At 33.1% G+C, this 19,759-nt stretch overlaps 1 protein-coding gene and 1 long non-coding RNA gene across 6 annotated transcripts in view; one reads left to right on the top strand and one right to left on the bottom strand.

Moving 5' to 3' along the window:
- Positions 1–352, bottom strand: part of LOC133187222 (uncharacterized) — a 4,156-nt gene extending 3,804 nt beyond the window's left edge. The window contains exon 1 of the long non-coding RNA XR_009721151.1: positions 1–352. This exon is cut by the window's left edge and continues 295 nt beyond it. This is a non-coding gene — a long non-coding RNA (uncharacterized LOC133187222).
- LOC133186745 (poly(rC)-binding protein 3-like) overlaps positions 1–19,759 on the top strand; it is a 66,430-nt gene that overhangs the window by 33,845 nt on the left and 12,826 nt on the right. For 2 of the 5 annotated variants that reach the window (XM_061322035.1, XM_061322039.1), the window contains exons 4-5: positions 4,405–4,463; positions 17,925–18,100. In XM_061322035.1, the coding sequence (XP_061178019.1) occupies positions 18,020–18,100 (81 nt within the window). In that variant the 5' untranslated portion in view covers positions 4,405–4,463; positions 17,925–18,019. Of the gene's footprint in view, positions 1–4,404; positions 4,464–7,328; positions 7,497–11,301; positions 11,466–16,611; positions 16,766–17,924; positions 18,101–19,759 lie in introns of those variants that run through there. The other 3 variants (XM_061322038.1, XM_061322037.1, XM_061322036.1) reach the window with 3 other exon arrangements.

The following is a 19,759-nucleotide window of genomic DNA, read 5'->3' on the forward strand; positions in this document are numbered from 1 at the left end:
TCATAGAGATCTAAACCCTTATCTCCTCCCATTTATAAGGGTGTGCATAATTAGACAAGGGCTGCAATCACTCTATGTTAGTCTGCATCTTGTTGATTGGATAACAATTTGTTTTATCAAGTGGGATAATGAAATGTTTTATTAACAACTCATCTGAATGTTTTTACATGCTTTATAGGCTCCAAGAAAAAGGGGGTTTATGTTCTTTGTTCATAATGATGAACATCTGTAATTCACAAAAGTCTGACGTCAGAAAATTACTGTCATATTTCGTATGCATTTGTAAGAGATTTCTGATCATTCTTTAATCAGGCTCGATGGTATCTGAGCTCTGTGAAGGAAACTCAGCACACTTATACCCCCCCTCCAAAAGAAGCTTGCGTCATTGCCAGAGAAATCATGTGTCTATGAAAACTCCCTACCTACTCCCATACAGATGTACTGTTCTAATTAATCACATGGTGATACTGTATGTTATATAATACAAATTACTAAGAAAATGTGTGAAATGTGAATTCATGCTGATGTAGGAAAATTACTTCCCATCAGCAGCTGCTTCAAAGATATTGGTTTTCCTTCAAAAGTAAATGACATTTTTTTTTACTGTAAACTATATAATATTATTTCAAATACTGTGGAATCAGCATTATTCATGGGGTACCTGAATGTTCGTGGATTTCATGGGTCACCTTTACATCCCCACGAACATATCTTTTTTCTACCTTATAAACAAGTAACCCACAAAATTACTGGTATGTCCCCATGAACAAGTAAAATTTTGCTTGCCCATGAACATTAATTGATCCCCGTGAATGAAAATGATTAATCAGTATTTAAAAAAAATCTGTTTATAGAGGCAAAATAGCTCTCAGAACTAAATGAATGTGTCTGAGTGACCTACTTGCATTTTTAACCAATGGCCATAGACCAGAATACTCTAAACCAACTAATATTTGCATCATCTTTTATTCGCGATTCGTTAGTTTGAAATCAATCTGCGACAATTAAATTTCGTGACCGACGAAACATTCTCTATTAAAACAAAGCAAAATAAATGGTTTGTGGCAATTAATATTTGCGAGTTAATGTTGGCCACGAAACTCGCGGGTATTTCTCGCACGTGAATAAAAGTAAAAATAAAAATAAAAATAAACTTCATCGAGGAACAGCTCTACAAATAATAGATACAACTTTACAGCCTCATAATGCTGTACTGGGTCTTGGAATTCTTGAAAAAAAACCCAAAAAAACATTTATTAGAAACATGAAGAACATAAAGAATTGAATTACATTTGGTATTGTGTAATATTACTGCAGCTAAGCTTCAGATTTTCTCTTGACTTTAATCAATATGAGCTATTTTTTTTCTCTAGGCTTTTAAATTTTAAAATACTGAATCTGTTTTGCTAATTAAAGGATAGTGTTAACATAAGAATTGCTTCATGAAAAAAATATTTTTGTTCTGATTTGGACTTAAGTCACTTAACAAATTTTTACTTTCCCAATTCCATATCCATGAAATACTTGAAGTTAATTTTTAGAAGAAAAAATTTTCAAACAACAGTTTACTTTAGAATACATGTATTATTTTGTTTGGTTTTGTGATGGTGCTATTTTCATGATAGGTCCAAAGCTGTGTTCTTTTGGTTATTAATTAACTGAAAGTGTTCTGTTAAAGTGAAATTGTCTCGAAATCTACATGAGCTAGTGCAAAGGGTGTATCAAGACTACAAGACTTTTGTTCAGTGTTGTAGGATACTTAGTACGGTAAATGAAAAAAATGAGGCATCATTTAAATACTGTTTAAGTTTAGCTGCGCTGATTCGAAGCTTTCATTTTCATCAGTGTTTGTCACCTGTTCTGTGTTATATCTGGACAATCTTTCCAAGAAACAATGGACTATTACCTGACCATACTTGCCACAAAGCATCCTTACTTGAAAGGGGTTCAAGTTTGCTTGGTGAAGGGCTATGCCCCTTTTCAGTGGTAAATTACCTAAAAATTGTGAAAATAAGGTGGGATTACTGTAAATGCGTACGTTCTTATTTCCCCAGGGTCATAATTCCACAGAATCACAATTTCTGTTCAATCCGCATTTAGAAAATTATGGGGATTTTTTAGATTGCCTCAATATGCCTTTAAGTACGCTGAGACACCACATACATAGCATAAATTAATATCAAGCTGAAAAGTATTTGTAAAAATCTTTTTCAAAAACCAAAGTAAAACTCATGTGAAAGCTTACTAATGAATTGTTCGAACATAGTCCCTGGTCTCAGATGAAGCCACAAAAGATCAAAGGCATAAAATTTAACATGGGAATATATATGGGAAAGTCTTCTCAAGAACTGATTCAGAAATGAGAAGTCTAATTGAAATTATAAGCTTCTTTACATGGTGTACAAATAATGGCCCCTGGGCTAGGATGGTGCAACAGTAGAGGGTCAAAGTTTTACATTGTAATAAATAGATTAATATTGTAAAATCTTTTTTTAAAAAAAAAAATAGAAGGTCTATAATTAAACATATTCATAAGCAAACATCCCCATGTAGTCAAGATTCAAAGAGAATCTGATGAAGAACAGTGAAGCACAATTGCGGTCATATCACAACCATCCCCATGTAGAATAGAATAAAGTTTGGTAAAGCCTTGAATGCTCTGGTGCAAGGGTTTAGCCCCAACAGGAAATCAAAGTTTTACATAGGAATAAGTGGAAATAAGTTGAATCTTTTAAAATCATCTTCTGACGAAAAGCAGAACCAAGATTACTCAGCTAAGTGTTGTGGCCCATGGGCTCTTGTTTTTATGGTGAAGGTTATACAAGGAAAAATAGATCACCCAAAAGTTTAGGATTGTTAACTTCTGTCCATGTCAACCTTGTGCTTTCTATTCTTGATCTCTTCAAAAAAATCAAACCATTAAAATTTGGCAAAGCATTTATTTTGAAAAGTTTTCATCCCCACCCCCCAAAAAATGAAAAAAAAAAAAAGGCAGTGAATGGACATCATGGCAGCTTCTTGCAGAAGACAGAGAAAATATAGCTTTTTGAGGATTTATGTTATCAAATATTCACATAGAAATATATCTAGTGGAAGGGGCTAGAATAAGTAAAATTTTACATGGGAATATGTAGGGAGTTTTAAAAAAAAAAAATCAACACTAAATCATATTGATATGCAAACATTGGCATCTTGTGTATATTCAAGTTTGTCAGCACTATGGAACTGGGAAACAGGGGTTTGGGTGGCACTAAAATCAGAATTTTTTTTTTCTTTTTTTACAAAATGTATATATCTAGGGAAAATCATTATAAAATATTCTCCTGAACAGCAAGGCCATGCTAGTAAATCCCCATATAGTGTGAATTCAATTTCAGTTAAATTATGACCCTTGGGGCTAAAGAGTACTGGGGCAAATATTGGGTTAAAAATTTTCATGAGAATATGGAGGGGGGAAATCTTCTGAAGTTCAGGGAGGTCAAAGTAATCCATGTGAGCATTTTGCCCCTGGGCATCCTCACATAGTGTATAGATTTAAAATTTTTCAACTATTGCTCTCAGGGTTGTTTTTGATATGTTTCCCCCTAGCCTAAACTATAAGGCTCTGAATTGGTATTCCTACATGTATGATATTTTGCCTTTGATTTTAATAGATTTCATAAAAAACATAACAAATTGGCATAAAAATTTGGGGAAATGTAGTCATAACTGGCCTCTTTGCTAAATTGCTTAAATACTGTTTAGATAAGTTTGAGATGATGTTTGAGGTTGGTTAGCTCGTAATTGGCATAAAAATTATTTGGCGAAAAGGTTCAGTTGACTTGATAAAAAAAGGGTACTGTTTCTGAACAAACTATTAACAGTCAGGAGGTTTGGCATACAGAGAGATGGCACTCTGTCTTCAATGTAATGTGTTTTGATGGTCAGTGATGGCAAGAAATAGCAAATCACATGTGGGTCTCATTTGTGCAGCATTGGTGAACCATTATTAACAGATGCCATGTGTTTATAAGTTAATACTTTATTATGTATACCAAGGACAGTACTGTTTTCCCAACAGAAGTCTGCCAACAGCCCTAATTTTGATAAGACGGGTAAGAATGTCTATAACTTTGATAAGATGGGTAACAGTGTCTATAACTACTGGTACTATGCAGGCGCGCGCTACTGATTGTGTTGTCCATTTCAACCAATGAACAAAAGTCTTTCAAATTACCGTTTTGTAGCATAAAGAATAGTTTCTCTACAAGGACAGACTTGAGCTTACGAAATAAAGAATTGAAAAAAGTACCATCCAAATGTATTTCAATAAAAAGTTGATTTCGATTTTCCAGCATGCTATATGCATATCTAATGTATTGATACCATGAAATAATATAATATACGTACTAATTTTATTTTCAGACAGGAAAACTCCCCATTAAAATGGCAACATCAAGTAATTCCCCAGTGTAACTATTGAGGTAAGTGTCCTGATCAGTTCTATCTTAATGTCAACTATTAGTGCACTATAATGCGAAAGATATTTGAGTGTACAAAATGAAAATTCTTTGTCTAGCAAAAAAAATTGTCAGATCTTTTTGTAAAATTTATGATTTGTTATAGGGAAACTAAATGAAATAAAATGTCAAACTTGTCACGAAGATAATTTTAAAAGTTTTGATTTTACGTCAGTCTTTCAGAAGTTTGAGTGTAAATTTCTAGAATCATTTAAAGTTGAAGGAAATCTATGTGGTCTAGCTGTCATGTTTTGAAATGTTTCAGTACAGCCAAGTAAGGTAATTTAGCCCAAGTCCAGTTCAGTGAAGATTTAATGGCTCATATATTTAAGATATTAAAAAAAAGTATACATACTTACTTATCAGTAAAAGTTTATGTATGTTTCTTATGTGGTATATGACTTAAAGCTGAAATTATTGCTGTACTTCTTTTTACCTACGCTTCAATTGTATCCTTAGGAATGGGTACATCTCGGATGTGCAACCCCATCTAACCTTGTTAAAAGGTCAATGTGTCAGTTCATCATCATTCCCAAACTGTCTCCTTGTCATAGTCTAGAAAATAATTTTTAGCAAATTCCTGAAGACTATAAATATGAAAAAAATGCTTGGAAATGCTTACAACCCAGAACAAAGGAATTTGCACAATGTTTTGGTGATTTTGGAAAATTATGCAGATCAATTGATGCAAAATTAGCAATGGGCAAGGAGGGCAGTGTATCTTTCCTTTATATATTATAAAGATTATGCACAGAGAAAATTTGTTTGGTGTGCTTTTTGGAGTCTATACCCCCTGTGGTTAAGACATTTCCTCTGTCTTTGGTCTGTTCACATTGTAATAGTTGTGTATAGTATCCACATCCTGGAGAATTGCAGTTATTACATAAACATGTGCATGCAACACTTACTGAAGAAAGATGCACCACTTTTCAATGCCCTTTTCTTTGCTTTTATAAAGTCTAGACCACATTTTGTGGTAGAAAAATCAATTTGTTTCTAAAACTACCGGTTTGATAAGATGTTTTTGAAACAATTTGAGTATACACTGTACTCAGTAAATGTGTTAAGCTGTGTTTGACAGTATGTTCTATAATGAATTAGTCTTAAAACTTCTTGAGATAATCAGGTTGTTTACTGTAAATGTTCACTGGAATGACTTTTGAGTAGAATGTAGCACTATTACAGATATTGATGTGAACTTGGAATGCATTATACTAAACTAATGGCCATTTTCTTTAGGGGGACTAAGGAGTATGGCACTGTAACCTTGACTTTATCAGAGAGTAACCTTGATCATTTTTTTATGACAAGATGTGTTTAATCAAGGGTTGCTCATTAGTACTGATCACATACTGCCAAATCTCGGATTGTCTGGTAATTAGAGAACAGGGTGTTTTCCTTGTGTTTGGGTAATTAGTACGATCTTAGAGCAGGTGATTTCTCAGCAAACAGGATATAGAAATGGGATACTGGATGTAAAACGAGGAGATTTTATTTCGAAATCCCCATAAAGACTTTCCAATTGTCCCCAGAAAATTGAGAACAAAACATCTTCATTGCCTGTTTGATATGTAAAGCTGTAGTCAATATGCTGTAGGGATTGGAGAGTAATTGTAGGACTCTGATCATGTTTCAGTGCTTTTCCAGGTAGACATTTAAAAAAAAAAAGACCAAACAACCAAAGAGCAACACAATTAAAAAAAAAAGAAAGAAAGAATGAAAGAAACAGGTCTGAATTGAGGACCATCAGGAAAAGACTAGACAGTCATTGGGAAAAAAAGTATAGTCTCTAGCTTTAGCTTCACAAAGGAAGTGTAAGACTGGCATTTTAAAAATACTTCTCTAATTATGACAGAATAAATTTAATGAGCAGTGATATTGGAGGTTTATGAAATGACATAGTAGTTCTTTAGCGAACAAATTTTTTTTTATATAAATGTTGCATATGTTGTAATCAGGGGCTTATTAATAGGGCTTCCGGGGGAAATTGATGGCTGCTAGTAACCAGCACGGATATAGATTGAAATTAATTTTCATCTTCCAGTAAAGTACAGGTTTCTATGACAACTTGTTGCCATGCACTCCAATTTTTCCAGAAGCTATGATGAATCCTGTTCCCATTTAGATCCAAAGAATTAGACATTTTAATGAAAATCCTCATATTGCTCACATCAAATAAATCTTTGTTATTTGATTGCTTCCTTTTTTGATTTTGGTTTTCATTTACAGGGTTTCATTTCAAAAGTCTGTAAAAAAAAATATAAATCTTTTTATAAGGTGGACACATTTTATACAACAGAAGAAAAGTAAACATTGAAATGATAAGCCAAATTTTTACATTTAGAATGCTAAAAGAAGGTCACAGGTTCAGAACCCACCCCAACTTATCATTAATAAAGAGAAACAAAAGAGGTTATAAATTCATTAGGCAGAATTTTTATTTTTGTTGTGCTTTCATGCTTATTTTACCCCAGGTTTTATATTTGTCTTCAATCAAGCAACAAGACATTAAGTCTATTGTTAATAAGTGGCTCCAGATGAAGGCTGCTCAAGGTGTTTATACCGAAGTACCAGGTACCTTCTTTTCCCAGTTACCATTATGTGTGTCATGCATATTGCACCTATTATACTTATATATATATATATATATATATATATATATATATATATATATATATATATATATATATATATATATATATATATATATATATATATATATATATATATATATAATATCTCCAACCACATGTAGATTCCCCACATTTGAATGTGTGTCCACCAAAAGATAGGTGTTTGTTGAATTAGTGCAGAGTTTGACATCTTTTACCATAGCTGGGCTAATATAATCATAATTAGCTTTGAGATCTGTATCACAAGGACTTAGATTGACAGTGCACTCAGCTCCTATATCAAAACTTTATTATTGCAAAAACTGTTCGGATTTTAAAGAGTAACAGAGTTTCTGAAAAAATCCAGCAAGAATTGCAGTCGCAGGTAGGAATCAGGGTAACTGTTTTACAGAAGAATTGTGACTAAGACCAAAATTGCAAATAACTCTGTATTTTGCATGAATATGAAAATAGTTTTAATCATTTTATAAAGAATTTAGAAAGATATATTTATGCAGGCAATTTCCAATAGAATTGTTAATTATGTAAGATTTTAGAATCACCTAAAGGTTTTGGTCTTAGTTGTAGTTCTTTTGTAAAATGGGCCCCTGGTCAGTTTTGGAGAGACACTTGAATGAAAAAATAATTTTTTCTTTTTTGTTCTCTGAACTCTTGAAATTTTGATATTCTGATTTTCAACATTGTGTCACTTCTGAGAGACAGGGAGCATGCATTTGTGCAATTTTCTTGCAGCACTTGTTACATGTACCATACATTCTTGATTTTGAAAAGTGTTAATTTTATACACATGTATTTTAACATGAGGGAAAGCTTCACCAAAGTCAGTGCCAAAGAACTTGTTGACATCACAAGCAATTTATGTGCTTGATTTACACAAACATGCTTGCTGGAATTGAAGCATGTCAGTGGAACTCCATACTGAAAATCCATTTGTAAATCTTGCTAGTGTGGGATGCTGGAGACGAATGTCAAACATAACAGAGACCTTGATTTCATGCTGTGTGGAGCATTTCAAAAAAACAAAAGCAATGGGAAAGAGAGGGTTGATGGCAATCCATTGTCTCCCTACTCAATGAGTAAATTTGGCCTGCCTTTTACATGGTAACCGAGTTTTCTAGCTTTATCTGTATTTCATGGAGAATGTTGATAATTAAAGATGCACTCCCAAACTTTAATTTCCATAAAAGACATTGTTTGTCAGAAGTTTAGCAAAAAGCCCTAAAATTCAAAAATTTTATATATTTTATATAATCTAAGAATTTCTTCATAGCATAATCTTCTTGCAAGGTTAAAAGGGGAAAAATCTTGCTTCCATTGTTAAGACTTAATTTTTGTGTTAATGATCCATATTTTTTCCTGCATCTCAATTTACGGCCTTTATGGTCCTATTAGTTTTTGTTCTAGTGTTGTGGTACAAGAGGTAGTTAGGGCTGAAATATTGGACTTAACCTTTTATGTGAAGCCTTCATTAAGCTTGCTGATCCACAAAGGAAAAATAGATTCTGTTTGTCTCTTATTACTGCTATATAAGAAAATGTCTGATCAAAGGCAGTTTGATGAGAAATTTAGGAAAACTCTCTTGATATTATACGGGGAAAAACCTCTTTACTAAAAAATTGAACATTATATCTATAGTTAAAAATGACAGATGAGCTTGTATTCTGGTCGTATTTTTTATGTTGACTATTGATTTAGAGAATCGCCTGTCAAATCTTGTTTACTCATATTCAGTGTTTTAGTTAAGATTTTTATTTTCTAAACATCACATAAACAGGTAATTTGGCAATAAAATGTAGAACCTATTCAAATATTTTTGTATATTTTGCAGCCAGTAATACATGGTTTATCAGGGTTGACCATAACAATTGAAATAGAAGGGGACATTTTAAAAGTAGAAGGGTGTCTTGGGTTCCTCCCCTTGTGGGAGTTAAGGGCAATGCCAGAATAACTGGGGGATTAGGTGTGAAAATTCCCTCCAGTCCCCGGGTCTAAATTATTCACAACACTGTTTATTTTTAGATCTGAATTGAAACATACATGTAGTGGTGGATTATGCATTTAATTTTTTAAACCTAGAGAGATGCTTGGACTCTAAAAGTGAAGTATAACTTTGAGTACTGTATGTTGTTACAGTGATACAAAGTGTAATTTTAAATCGCTTTCAAAATGTAAAAGTCAGGAAGCTTATTTAAGTGTGTTCCTCCAATTAGCACAGGATGTTGTCTCTTGTCTGTTAATGATCAGTGAGTTTATTTCTTTGAAGTTGTGTAGGTTCATAATATTGTTGATTTGTTCACTTTAAAAGTCAGTATTCACATCAAACAAGTCTGGTACCTTTTGCTTTAATTTTAGGTTTGAATTCTTTCAAGATTCACTTTTAATTCTCCTAATGAAGAACATTAATATCTGTTGATGGATTGAAATCAAATTCAAGAAGTTGTACAATATACCTTGCTGCAGGAATGAAGAATTTTTGTGTACTGAGGTAATTGATTCCCATGGTTTCTATACTGTATTTAGAATGTGGGTAATGATTGCTTACGTTTGGTTTGGATAGCAATGTCTTTTGACAACTGCAGACTCAAGATGCTGGACCCGAGGAGTCATGTTTGACAGGAGGTATCTACATTTCAGCTTCTAGAATCTCTGTGAAATTTTATAGGTGAAGTTCTAGATGTGCCATAATTTATGTATGGTAAATCCTTTGTCTTGGTTCTGCAAAAAGCATGGAACAGAATTTATTAAAGCTAAGAAAGTTAAAGATCAGAAAAAAGAAATAAATAAATGCCTATACAACTGATTAATAATACAATTAAAGAAAACTCTATGTATAAAGTAAAAAGCTTATTAGAAGTGGTTGCTTCAATGATATGTCATAATAAGACTCATTATAAGAGTTTAGAGTTAAGTCATAATAAGACTCATTATAAGAGTTCAGAGTTAAGTCATAATAAGACTCATTATAAGAGTTTAGAGTTAAGTCATAAGGCTCATTATAAGAGTTTAGAGTTAAGTCATAATAAGACTCATTATAAGAGTTTAGAGTTAAGTCATAATAAGACTCATTATAAGAGTTTAGAGTTAAGTCATAATAAGACTCATTATAAGAGTTCAGAGTTAAGTCATAATAAGACTCATTATAAGAGTTTAGAGTTAAGTCATAAGGCTCATTATAAGAGTTTAGAGTTAAGTCATAATAAGACTCATTATAAGAGTTTAGAGTTAAGTCATAATAAGACTCATTATAAGAGTTTAGAGTTAAGTCATAATAAGACTCATTATAAGAGTTTAGAGTTAAGTCATAATAAGACTCATTATAAAAGTTCAGAGTTAAGTCATAATAAGACTCATTATAAGAGTTTAGAGTTAAGTCATAAAGCTCATTATAAGAGTTTAGAGTTAAGTTATAAGAGTTCAGAGTTAAGTCCATATGATATGATAGTCTTTGACACTCTCACTTATCTTGTTAGAGTTTGTCAATTATTATCTTACTCTTTAATATGAGCGAATATATACTTAGAAAGGAGGGGTTAAACTTAGTACCCAAAGGACTTGGCAGGACCTATTCAGTGTCATGCTAAATGAAACAAAAAAACTTTCCATTGTTACCCCATTAAAAATATTTAAAGTAAGAAAAACATGCATGTATATGAGAGAGATTCTAGAAGTATTCTTACTTGGACAGATCATTGGCTGAAACTTATTACACTGACCAACATCGCAAAATGTTCATTAAAGTAAATTATGTGTGAACTACCATGGTCTAGAGATTGATGGTCTTAAAAAAGTATAACCTTGATTCAAAGTTTATCTCAAAATAGTTTGGACATCTTTATATTAAAAAGGTTTTAACTGGAGGAAGGGAGGGAAGTACTCAGCTTATAGAGGTCCACATCCTTTAGCTAATTAGTCCCCATATAACATAGAGCCAATAGCCGCACTTCTACACAACTCTCTAATTGGCAATTCCCTCTTGTCAACAGAAGAGCTTGACTATACTGAGAGCAGAGGTATCAAATTCCCTGTATTAGGTATACAGATTATTATATGACTGGAGCCTTCAGCATCTTGAGTGATTAGTAAAGTGTGTTTTATATGCAAGGACAAGGGGACAGGCGAGACAGCCAAGGTAGACACGTCTGTGTGATATCTCGGTGATCTCGAGATACCTTGTATGTTACATTTGTAACTCACTGTCAGCAGAGAAACGGTGGTGGAAAGAAACATCAATACATTATTGCTATCCAACCTTTTGAGAGTCTCTTACTGTATATAGGTATATGAAAGCCTAGGCCTGGAATTAATAGGCAAATGGATCATCTCCTCTTAGCAGGTAAGGACAGCTAGAGGATCACTGCTTTAATGAATCTACAGCCAAGTCAATATTGATTTTAAATGTCATCTGTCATATATGTAAAACAGATTAATAGGGATGTATTATATGTTAAAATGTATTTTTTAATTCATTTATAATTAAAAAATATTCTTTTCTCGTAAGTGCATCGGTCAAGCCTGCTCTGTTCTTTAGCTGCATCTCTGCAGTTAAAATTTGTCTGCAGTATGTGTACTGTAAAGTTTTATACTTATATAGCTGTATTTGATAATTTTATTAGAATATTCTAATTATATAAAAATCTTTCGTTCTCTCTCTCTCTATCTGTTCCTAATTTCTCTCCTCTCTAAATTTCTTGTCTTATTTCCATAACAGGAGTGCAATTATAAAATCAATTTCCAGTATACATCTACACATATGATAATCTATTAAAATTTGATAAAATTGACAATTATTCAACCTTGAGATATTTTGATAATTAAGTATTTTTCTAGCACTTAGTGCAAAAATACAGTTAAACTTTGGTATCTAGAACACTGATATCTTGAATACTTTGGATGTCAATCTTCAAGTGATTTTGAAGTCCCAACCACTTATTCTTTAAATATTTTATCCTGGATATCCTCAAATATCTCAAATTTTTTTCTGAGTCCCATTGAGTTCAAGATAACAAGGTTGACCTTTTCTTTTTAGAGCATGTTACATTCTATGGCATATATTATATAGAATGTGACAAAATTAGGAATAACTTTAAAATCATGGAGGATGAGATTTCATATGAACATCCAGTGTCCATCACATGATCCAGAGAGTCAGGCTTCATTTTTTACTGATCTTTATGGAATCTGTTTGGGTCATATATCAGTTATCAGATCGGGTCCTGTATCTGATTTGCAGACTTGGAACTGCTAGTATAATTGTTAATGTCAGATAGCTGTGAAGATGACAGATAAATAGGCTAATTGAGGAAGACTGATTTGTCTTCTGGAATTACTGGCTAACCTGTATAACCCCCCAAACTTCATGCTTGTAGGCAGAACCTGAAATTTGTCATTCTGTTTTGATTAAAGTATTGTTGTATAATCAGAATTAAGGGGAGATGCTCCAGAATATTCATTGTTGTAGGCATACAGACATCTTTTTCTTGGTGGGGTTACAGTGGTGTGCTGCTAAATTTTGTCAGCGATCATTTAGTACATTTAGTACAGTAGAACTTCAGTATCTCGAACACTGATATCTCGAATACCATGGATATGTCGAAGTGAATTGGAAGTCCCTACCACTTAATTCTTTAAGTATTTTACCCTCGATATCTCGAACCTTCAGATATCTCGAATTTTTTTCTTGGTCCCATCAAGATAGAGATAATGAGGTTTGACAGTATATTTGTTTATAAAGTAAATTACAAACCATGTTGAATATGTATATATGAATGGCACTAGATGACAATAAAATATCTAAAATACATCTATAGTATTCTCTTCACAAGTTTCAAAAAAGTATGATGATCCAGCATTAAAAAGATTTCATTCAGATGACTTTTTCACACTGAGTTGCCTATATAAGGAGATTGATCAGGCATGATACATCGGTGATCATAGGGAGGAGGAAACAAAACTCTCAGATTTGAATGTATAGTGTTGGATTCCATGGATTTGTCAGATAATTTTAACCATTGATCAGGAAAGGCAATAATAAGAGAGATGTTGAAAATTCTGAATGCTAACTATTAGGAGCTTGGCCTTTTCCACTGTGTGTCTGTCTGTTTATAATTGAAGGTTCGTGACAGTTTAACATCCATCCTGAGTGATTTAAGTTAATTTGGTTACTTCCCTTTTTGGGGAGAATGTGCCCATTTCCTGTAAATGATCTATTGTGAAGCCACAGGAAGACCTGGCTCTGATAATGGGCCAGCACAATGATAGATCTATGTATGGGTAATTTCTGTCACAAAAGGAATACCTGATAATCAATAGGTGGGGAGACAGCAATGGTCAAGTCTCTTACATCATCCTCAAAAGTCAGATTCAAACAAATGGGACTAGAAACATTGGACAAAGCTTTGGGCAACTTCGAGTTGTGAAGATGAATATATTTAAATAATTTAAAACACATTCATTAAAGAAATAAAAATACAGTGTTCAATATAAGGGCAGAGTATTAGAAAGCATAATGGTCATAGAGCAACTGCAGTTAATTAGAAGTTAGATCTGGAACTCATGATCATTATTCACACACATAACAACAGCTCTGCTTGTTTGCATACATTTCAAGGCATCCATAGTTTTTCCAACACATTCCTGTTGTAGAATGTAATGGTCAGTTCTTCTGCAATCCATCTGCTCTTCATTATAACTGATGGGGAGGCATGCATTGTTTACCCCCTGTACTGGGGGATACATGTAGAAGACCTCTAGTAAGTGTCAAGATATGCCAATGAAGCAGTACTTAGTGTTCCAAGAAGCTCTTCTCAACAAATTGACACTTGAAAAAGCCTGTAGAATTTGATGTAAACATACAGTAATTGTGGTACCTACATCTTAATCATTGCTTCACCACTAAGTTACAGGTCAGATCACTAGTGTACCCAGAAAGTCAGTTCCAACAAAGGCAAAAATGCTGTGTTGAATTTTTGAGTTGAAGGTGTGTAATAAAGTTTGTACCTGATGAATCTGTATTCAATGCCCATTAAAGAGAGGTCCTGTGGCCCGGTAATCTGGGCTCTGTTGGGGGTCATGATGGAAAGGGCAGATGGTTTTTTTGAATGTTTGGACAACAAAGCATTCCCTGTGGTCAGTTTATGGGATTTTCAGTTTTAGAACAAGATCAAGGCCATTTGTAGTTTTTTTTTTAAGGATTAACCAGGTGGTCATTATACATGCAGAACAGTAAATCTCCTAGCCTTCCTACTCTGTTCTACACCACATTGTTCTTATAGCACTGAACTGATTAGAATTCAGAAAAGCCACACAACATTTCAATACTATAAGCTTCATAAACAACATTATAATAGTAATATAGTTTTATGCTTTTATGGTATATACTCAATATTTATGCAGGTAAACAGATATGTTAAAGTAGTGCTTGTGATTATAATAGGGTATGCAAAATTATGCATAAACAAGTGTTTAACTTTTTTGTCCAGACAAGCTGTGTTTATTGTTCAAACAACAGTTCAATTTTAAGATCTGGAGGGGTGATAAAATGATATGGGGGACCAGATAGGTGACCATTGGACCAGGATGAGAGGGGACTGGAGTTTTATCAATCATTAAACAAACAAATGTTATCTCTCAAAGCTGTATGCTGATTGCTACTTGTAATTCATGTGAAATTTTGTTCTGATTCAATGGGGGGAGTAAAGCTTTTCTCTGATTTAAAGATCTTGATGCAAAGCAAAATTCTAGAAAGGTACGTTTCTATTTGAAGGATTAAATAAGACTTTTTATGTTTAATGTTTGACAATACGTTATAGCCAAATTACTATTTTTGTCATGTTTATTTATGATCATTGTAAAATTCATTTCTTTTTTTGTAAATCAAATTTTATTTCAAAAACTTTATTTTCATGTAGTTTTACATGGTTGATGTCCAGAAGCAAAATGAAGTTTTTGCTATGATATTTATAGTAAGTAATCTAAATATATTACATGGAGGATACACAAAAGTTGTTTTAATATTTTCTTGTACCCTCCATGTAATAGGTATAATCTATGAAAATAGAGTCAAGTTAATAAGAGTGATATATAATATCCTCATGCTAAGTACCTACAGAAAGCATAAGGATATTAATTGTATATAATACAGCAGTCCCCAGTGCCATTCATTGCTGCAGATTTTTGCTTGCAGTTTTTTTTTAATCATACTGTATTCGTCTCTCACTTTATTTATTTTAAATACACAAATTAAAAATATGAAATAAATAGCCCCAAAGTGCATTAATTGTGTCACAGTGGGTATAAGGAATTTGCCTTGGAGAAAAGACAGTGTTATGGTCACCAGAATGTCAACAAAAACATTAGTCAAAGCACAATTTCAATGACAACAATGAAATTTAAGCCACCGCTTTATCACTGGACAATGAAATTATTACATAAAAACGAAGTCACTGAAGTAAAGGGAGGGATTAAGTTAATCCTAATCTGCTTAGGAAGTCATTTAGATGGATAAAACTGATTTAAGTATTGTGAAGTATATTGACTATTATGTCACTTCAAAAGGTTAAAATGATCAGCAGTGATTGTTCTCGTTCTAGTCGTAATCGAAAAAAGATTTTATTGAAATTCTATAGAAAATTACATGACCAACATTGATTCTATTTATGTGAAGGAGACTAATTATGAGGGAAACATTGGGAAATGATGCAAAGTTATGTTCTTCTTAATGGGAGGAGAAACTTGGAGGGTTTTTTAATCTCATTTATTGATTTTGGAGGCGCTGTGATTTAATGAAACATATTTGTTGTAAACATGACCATGTAGAAAACAAGAAGTGGGAATATTGATTTTATGCGAGAAATAAAACATTTTTGGTGTACCTTTCTTGCAGGTAAGTCAAGCTAATGTGTTTTCTTCAAATCAAGCATTATTGCCATCACAACGAAGTCCTTAAATAGTGCTATATGATGAATTATTGTATTCTTTTAAGAATGCATGTTTATGTATTAAATATAAAGTAAGAATGGTTTAAAAAAAGATCAACTATTAATAAATCAATAAAATATGACAATAAATTGATGCCTTTTATTTTTTTAATTTTTTTTTTTTTTATAAATCTCCACACCCCTCCCATTGTTTAAGAAATATCTTCTTAATATATACAAACAGTTTTATCTTTTTTGAATGTGTGAGTGAAAATCAAGATCCCTGCTGTGACATGAGGTGTGAAATGAAAGCCCTCATTAGGGTTGTGGTCGAGGCTGTTCAGGGTGCCACACAATAATTACCTCCCCTGTGAGGAGTATAGTGCCAGACTGTGATTTCTGCCTTGATCATTATGTGGACCTAATTAATTAGTGGGAATATATAGATATCTTGTAGAAACATGCATATGTTAATTTGGATTCAGCAGTCAGACTAGAAGATCAGCTGTTAGCTACTAGAAGCGTATATAGGTGGGAGGTTCCCTTTGTGTACATAGGCAGTTGCCAGTTTTGTATATTGTGTTGAGTGTATGCGAGCTTGACACTTTGTGCTATAGTGTAGATAAACAACAAGATAGAGGGAATATATTGCCTCTTATTAGCTATAGATCTTGAGATATTAACTATCAGGCATGATGCAGCTCTTGGAGAAAAAAAGGTGAGAGAATGGATTTGATTTTTTATTGTACCTGGATGAAGATGGCCATAAGATAGTTTTGGAGCAAGTTTTTATCAATATTTTCTGACTTTTATTATATCTACAGTCTAGCTGTTACAAGATTCTTTAGTATTTTTCCTCCATTGGTGGCAGTGGTGATATAAAAAAAAAAATCATGCAGTTTCCTGTAGGTCTAGAATATGTAAGATCTTTAACATAATCATGGTTTTCTTATGTGTTTATATATATGAATTTAAAAAAAAAAAAAAGTCTGTAATTTTTTCACAGCTGTTTCTGATTAGATATTCATAGAATTTGTAAGGAGAAAAAAAAACTGCTTCCCATGGAAGCCGTCATGTAACAGATTGAAAAAGGAACTGTTGGGTGTATACTTCCTTTCAGTGTTTTCTCACTCAGTTGTTATTTTGCAAGATGTTGCCATGAGACATTAATACAAACTTGCTTTGACTTGGGATATTCTCGGGGTCAGTCCTCTCTGAGTGTAACAATTTTTTTATCACAAAAATTGACAATGACTGCAGAGAAAATTTCAATTTGATTGTGAAAGTAAGAAAGGACAGTGGTTTCGCTGGGAAAATTCAAAGTTTTTTCATGATGCTTTTACAAGTATGTGAATTTTTTTATGCAAGCTTAAGGATTTACATTTCTTAATTGGTAAAGTTAAAAGAATATATCCTACTTGATTTTGCCAAGTGCTTCAAGTGTTAGAAAAAATGTCAAACTAGAGCGCAGCAAAGTTTCATTGCATTAAATAAGAGTGTGCACCATGAACATATGCCATGCACATAAATTGTTGGTACTCTGAGTTTTAATTAGCTGTATGTAAAACAATGAAATCATATGATAACACTCAGGCCTAATCTTGGAGATAAATATGTAAATTTATACACTGTAAATTCAAGATGTGTGTGACTGGGCATAATTTTCACTTCACTTTCACTCATTACGAGCAAGCACTTACCCTTCTCATTTGGAAGTGGGAGTATCGACATTATTTTTATTCTAAGAGGAAAATTGTTCGACACATGAACTTCTGGAATCTGATGTAACAAGAATGAATTGGTTTGTATTTTGATGGACTGACCGTGACTTGTGTGATATATTTTGATTATATTTTTTTAATTCTTTATCTTTGTAGGCTGCAGTTGATTTAGTCGTCTCAGAGAACAGACTGCTTTGACAAGGGAGGATCCCAGTGTTCCTCCATTTTTACTTTGTTTTTTTTACCGTGACATGGCCAGTGAGAAAAAAATGGTCCTCAATGACAGTGTTCCAGTCAGTTTGCTGACCGTTCGTATGATAATGCAAGGAAAGGTGAGTGTCCAGGTGTACAGTCTCCACTAATACGTAAAGGTATGATAAAATTGTTACAGTTCTCAAACAGCACACAGAATGAGAGACTAATGATTAACACAATATAGATACCTGATAGAGAAATTCTCTCATCTAGTCATGACGTGTACCAAACCCTGATGAAGTTCCCTATAATCACCCTATCTGTTGACAATGTAGCACCTTTAGTCTTTTGTTCTGACTGCAACATTGTAAAAAGATATTTTTTCATTTTATATATATCATGGATGGAGAGGAACAAGACTTTTATCACATTAATAACAATAAATCTTGGAGTGCCCTCATTTGTTTGCCATTTAACACCTAATTTGCCAAGATAAGATAGAAAGGCACCAGAAGGCTTTTACGTGGAGCTGATGTGTTAAATTTGATTGAATTAGAGCTTTATTGATGATCTTAAAGAGCTCTTAAGCTCTTGTTTCCAAAAATCTGTCATCACATCAGAATCATATTGCACAGAACCAAGATAGAGTCATTTTCATGTAAAAATAGGGTGTATTAATACATTAGATTTAGAAAGAGGATATAAAAGGCATCTTAAAATACTCATTCTGCATGCTCATGTGAGAAAGAAAAAAAAACTGCAGGTTCCAGAACAAGAGCATCCAGTACAGAACACTTGCTGTGTCTTCAAGTTCATGTCATCTGTGGTGTTATCCATTCATCAGACTTGCTGGGTCAGGGTTGATATTCTTTTGTCTCTATAGTTAGATTTCTAGATCTAAGTACATCAAAGTTATATTTCTTGGTCATTTGGTTCCTAAGGAATCAGAATAGTCACGAAAGCTATGAATTCTTATGAAATATGCAATGATACACTGTTGATAAAGACATTAATACTGTCAGACTTTTATTGTTCTGGAGTGCACAAAGTTAAAGATCGAACATCTGCAGGTAGAGGCAAATCAGATTATGTTTTTGAAGTGATATACACCAGTTTCATTCCTAAAGTCTCTTAGTAGAGATTGAAGCAGCCAGTAGCAACTGTTTAGAACACCAGTTCAGTGGATAAGTTTGTTACTGTCTAATCACTGGTTCAAATCCTGTTGACAACAAACATCAGAAAAAAAGTCTGAAATCCTTAAGTTAGTTTAAATCTGATTTTAAATTGGGGGGGGGGGGGGGGGGGGGCTAGTATTGTCGTTTGACTTTTAAATAATTTTTTTTTTAAAATTCTTTCTAAGAACTCTTGAATATAACTGTAAACTGAGCTATTATTGGTGGTAATCTGGTATATGTCCAGCACGCAGACAATTCATCAAGCATTTGTATGATTACTACTAATGGCACAATGTGGCAGATTTAATTATATAGACTAAGCCTACATCTTCACTTCAATCTGAGAGTGGATTGTGAATTAGCGGAATCTTGGACTGACAAGAACAAGGTTAATTTACATGCAATATCCACTTCTGACTAAGGCTAATTTGCTCTTGTCTGTTATGATGAAAAGCCATCCTTGTAATTTCTTCAATCTTTTTGTATTCCATTATTGTTGAGATGTAATATGCACCTAAGATGATTTTCTGCCTTCAGAGACCTGAAATCTTCAAGAAGTTTATTAATTTTTGCCAATTTCGAATCCTTTGAGTCGGTTTTATTTTCACTGAGAAATGTTGC

The sequence above is a fragment of the Saccostrea echinata genome, unplaced genomic scaffold (assembly GCF_033153115.1).
Source record: "Saccostrea echinata isolate AGI-Se365-2 ecotype Australia unplaced genomic scaffold, CSIRO_AGI_Sech_v1 ptg000014l, whole genome shotgun sequence".
Taxonomy (NCBI): domain Eukaryota; kingdom Metazoa; phylum Mollusca; class Bivalvia; order Ostreida; family Ostreidae; genus Saccostrea; species Saccostrea echinata.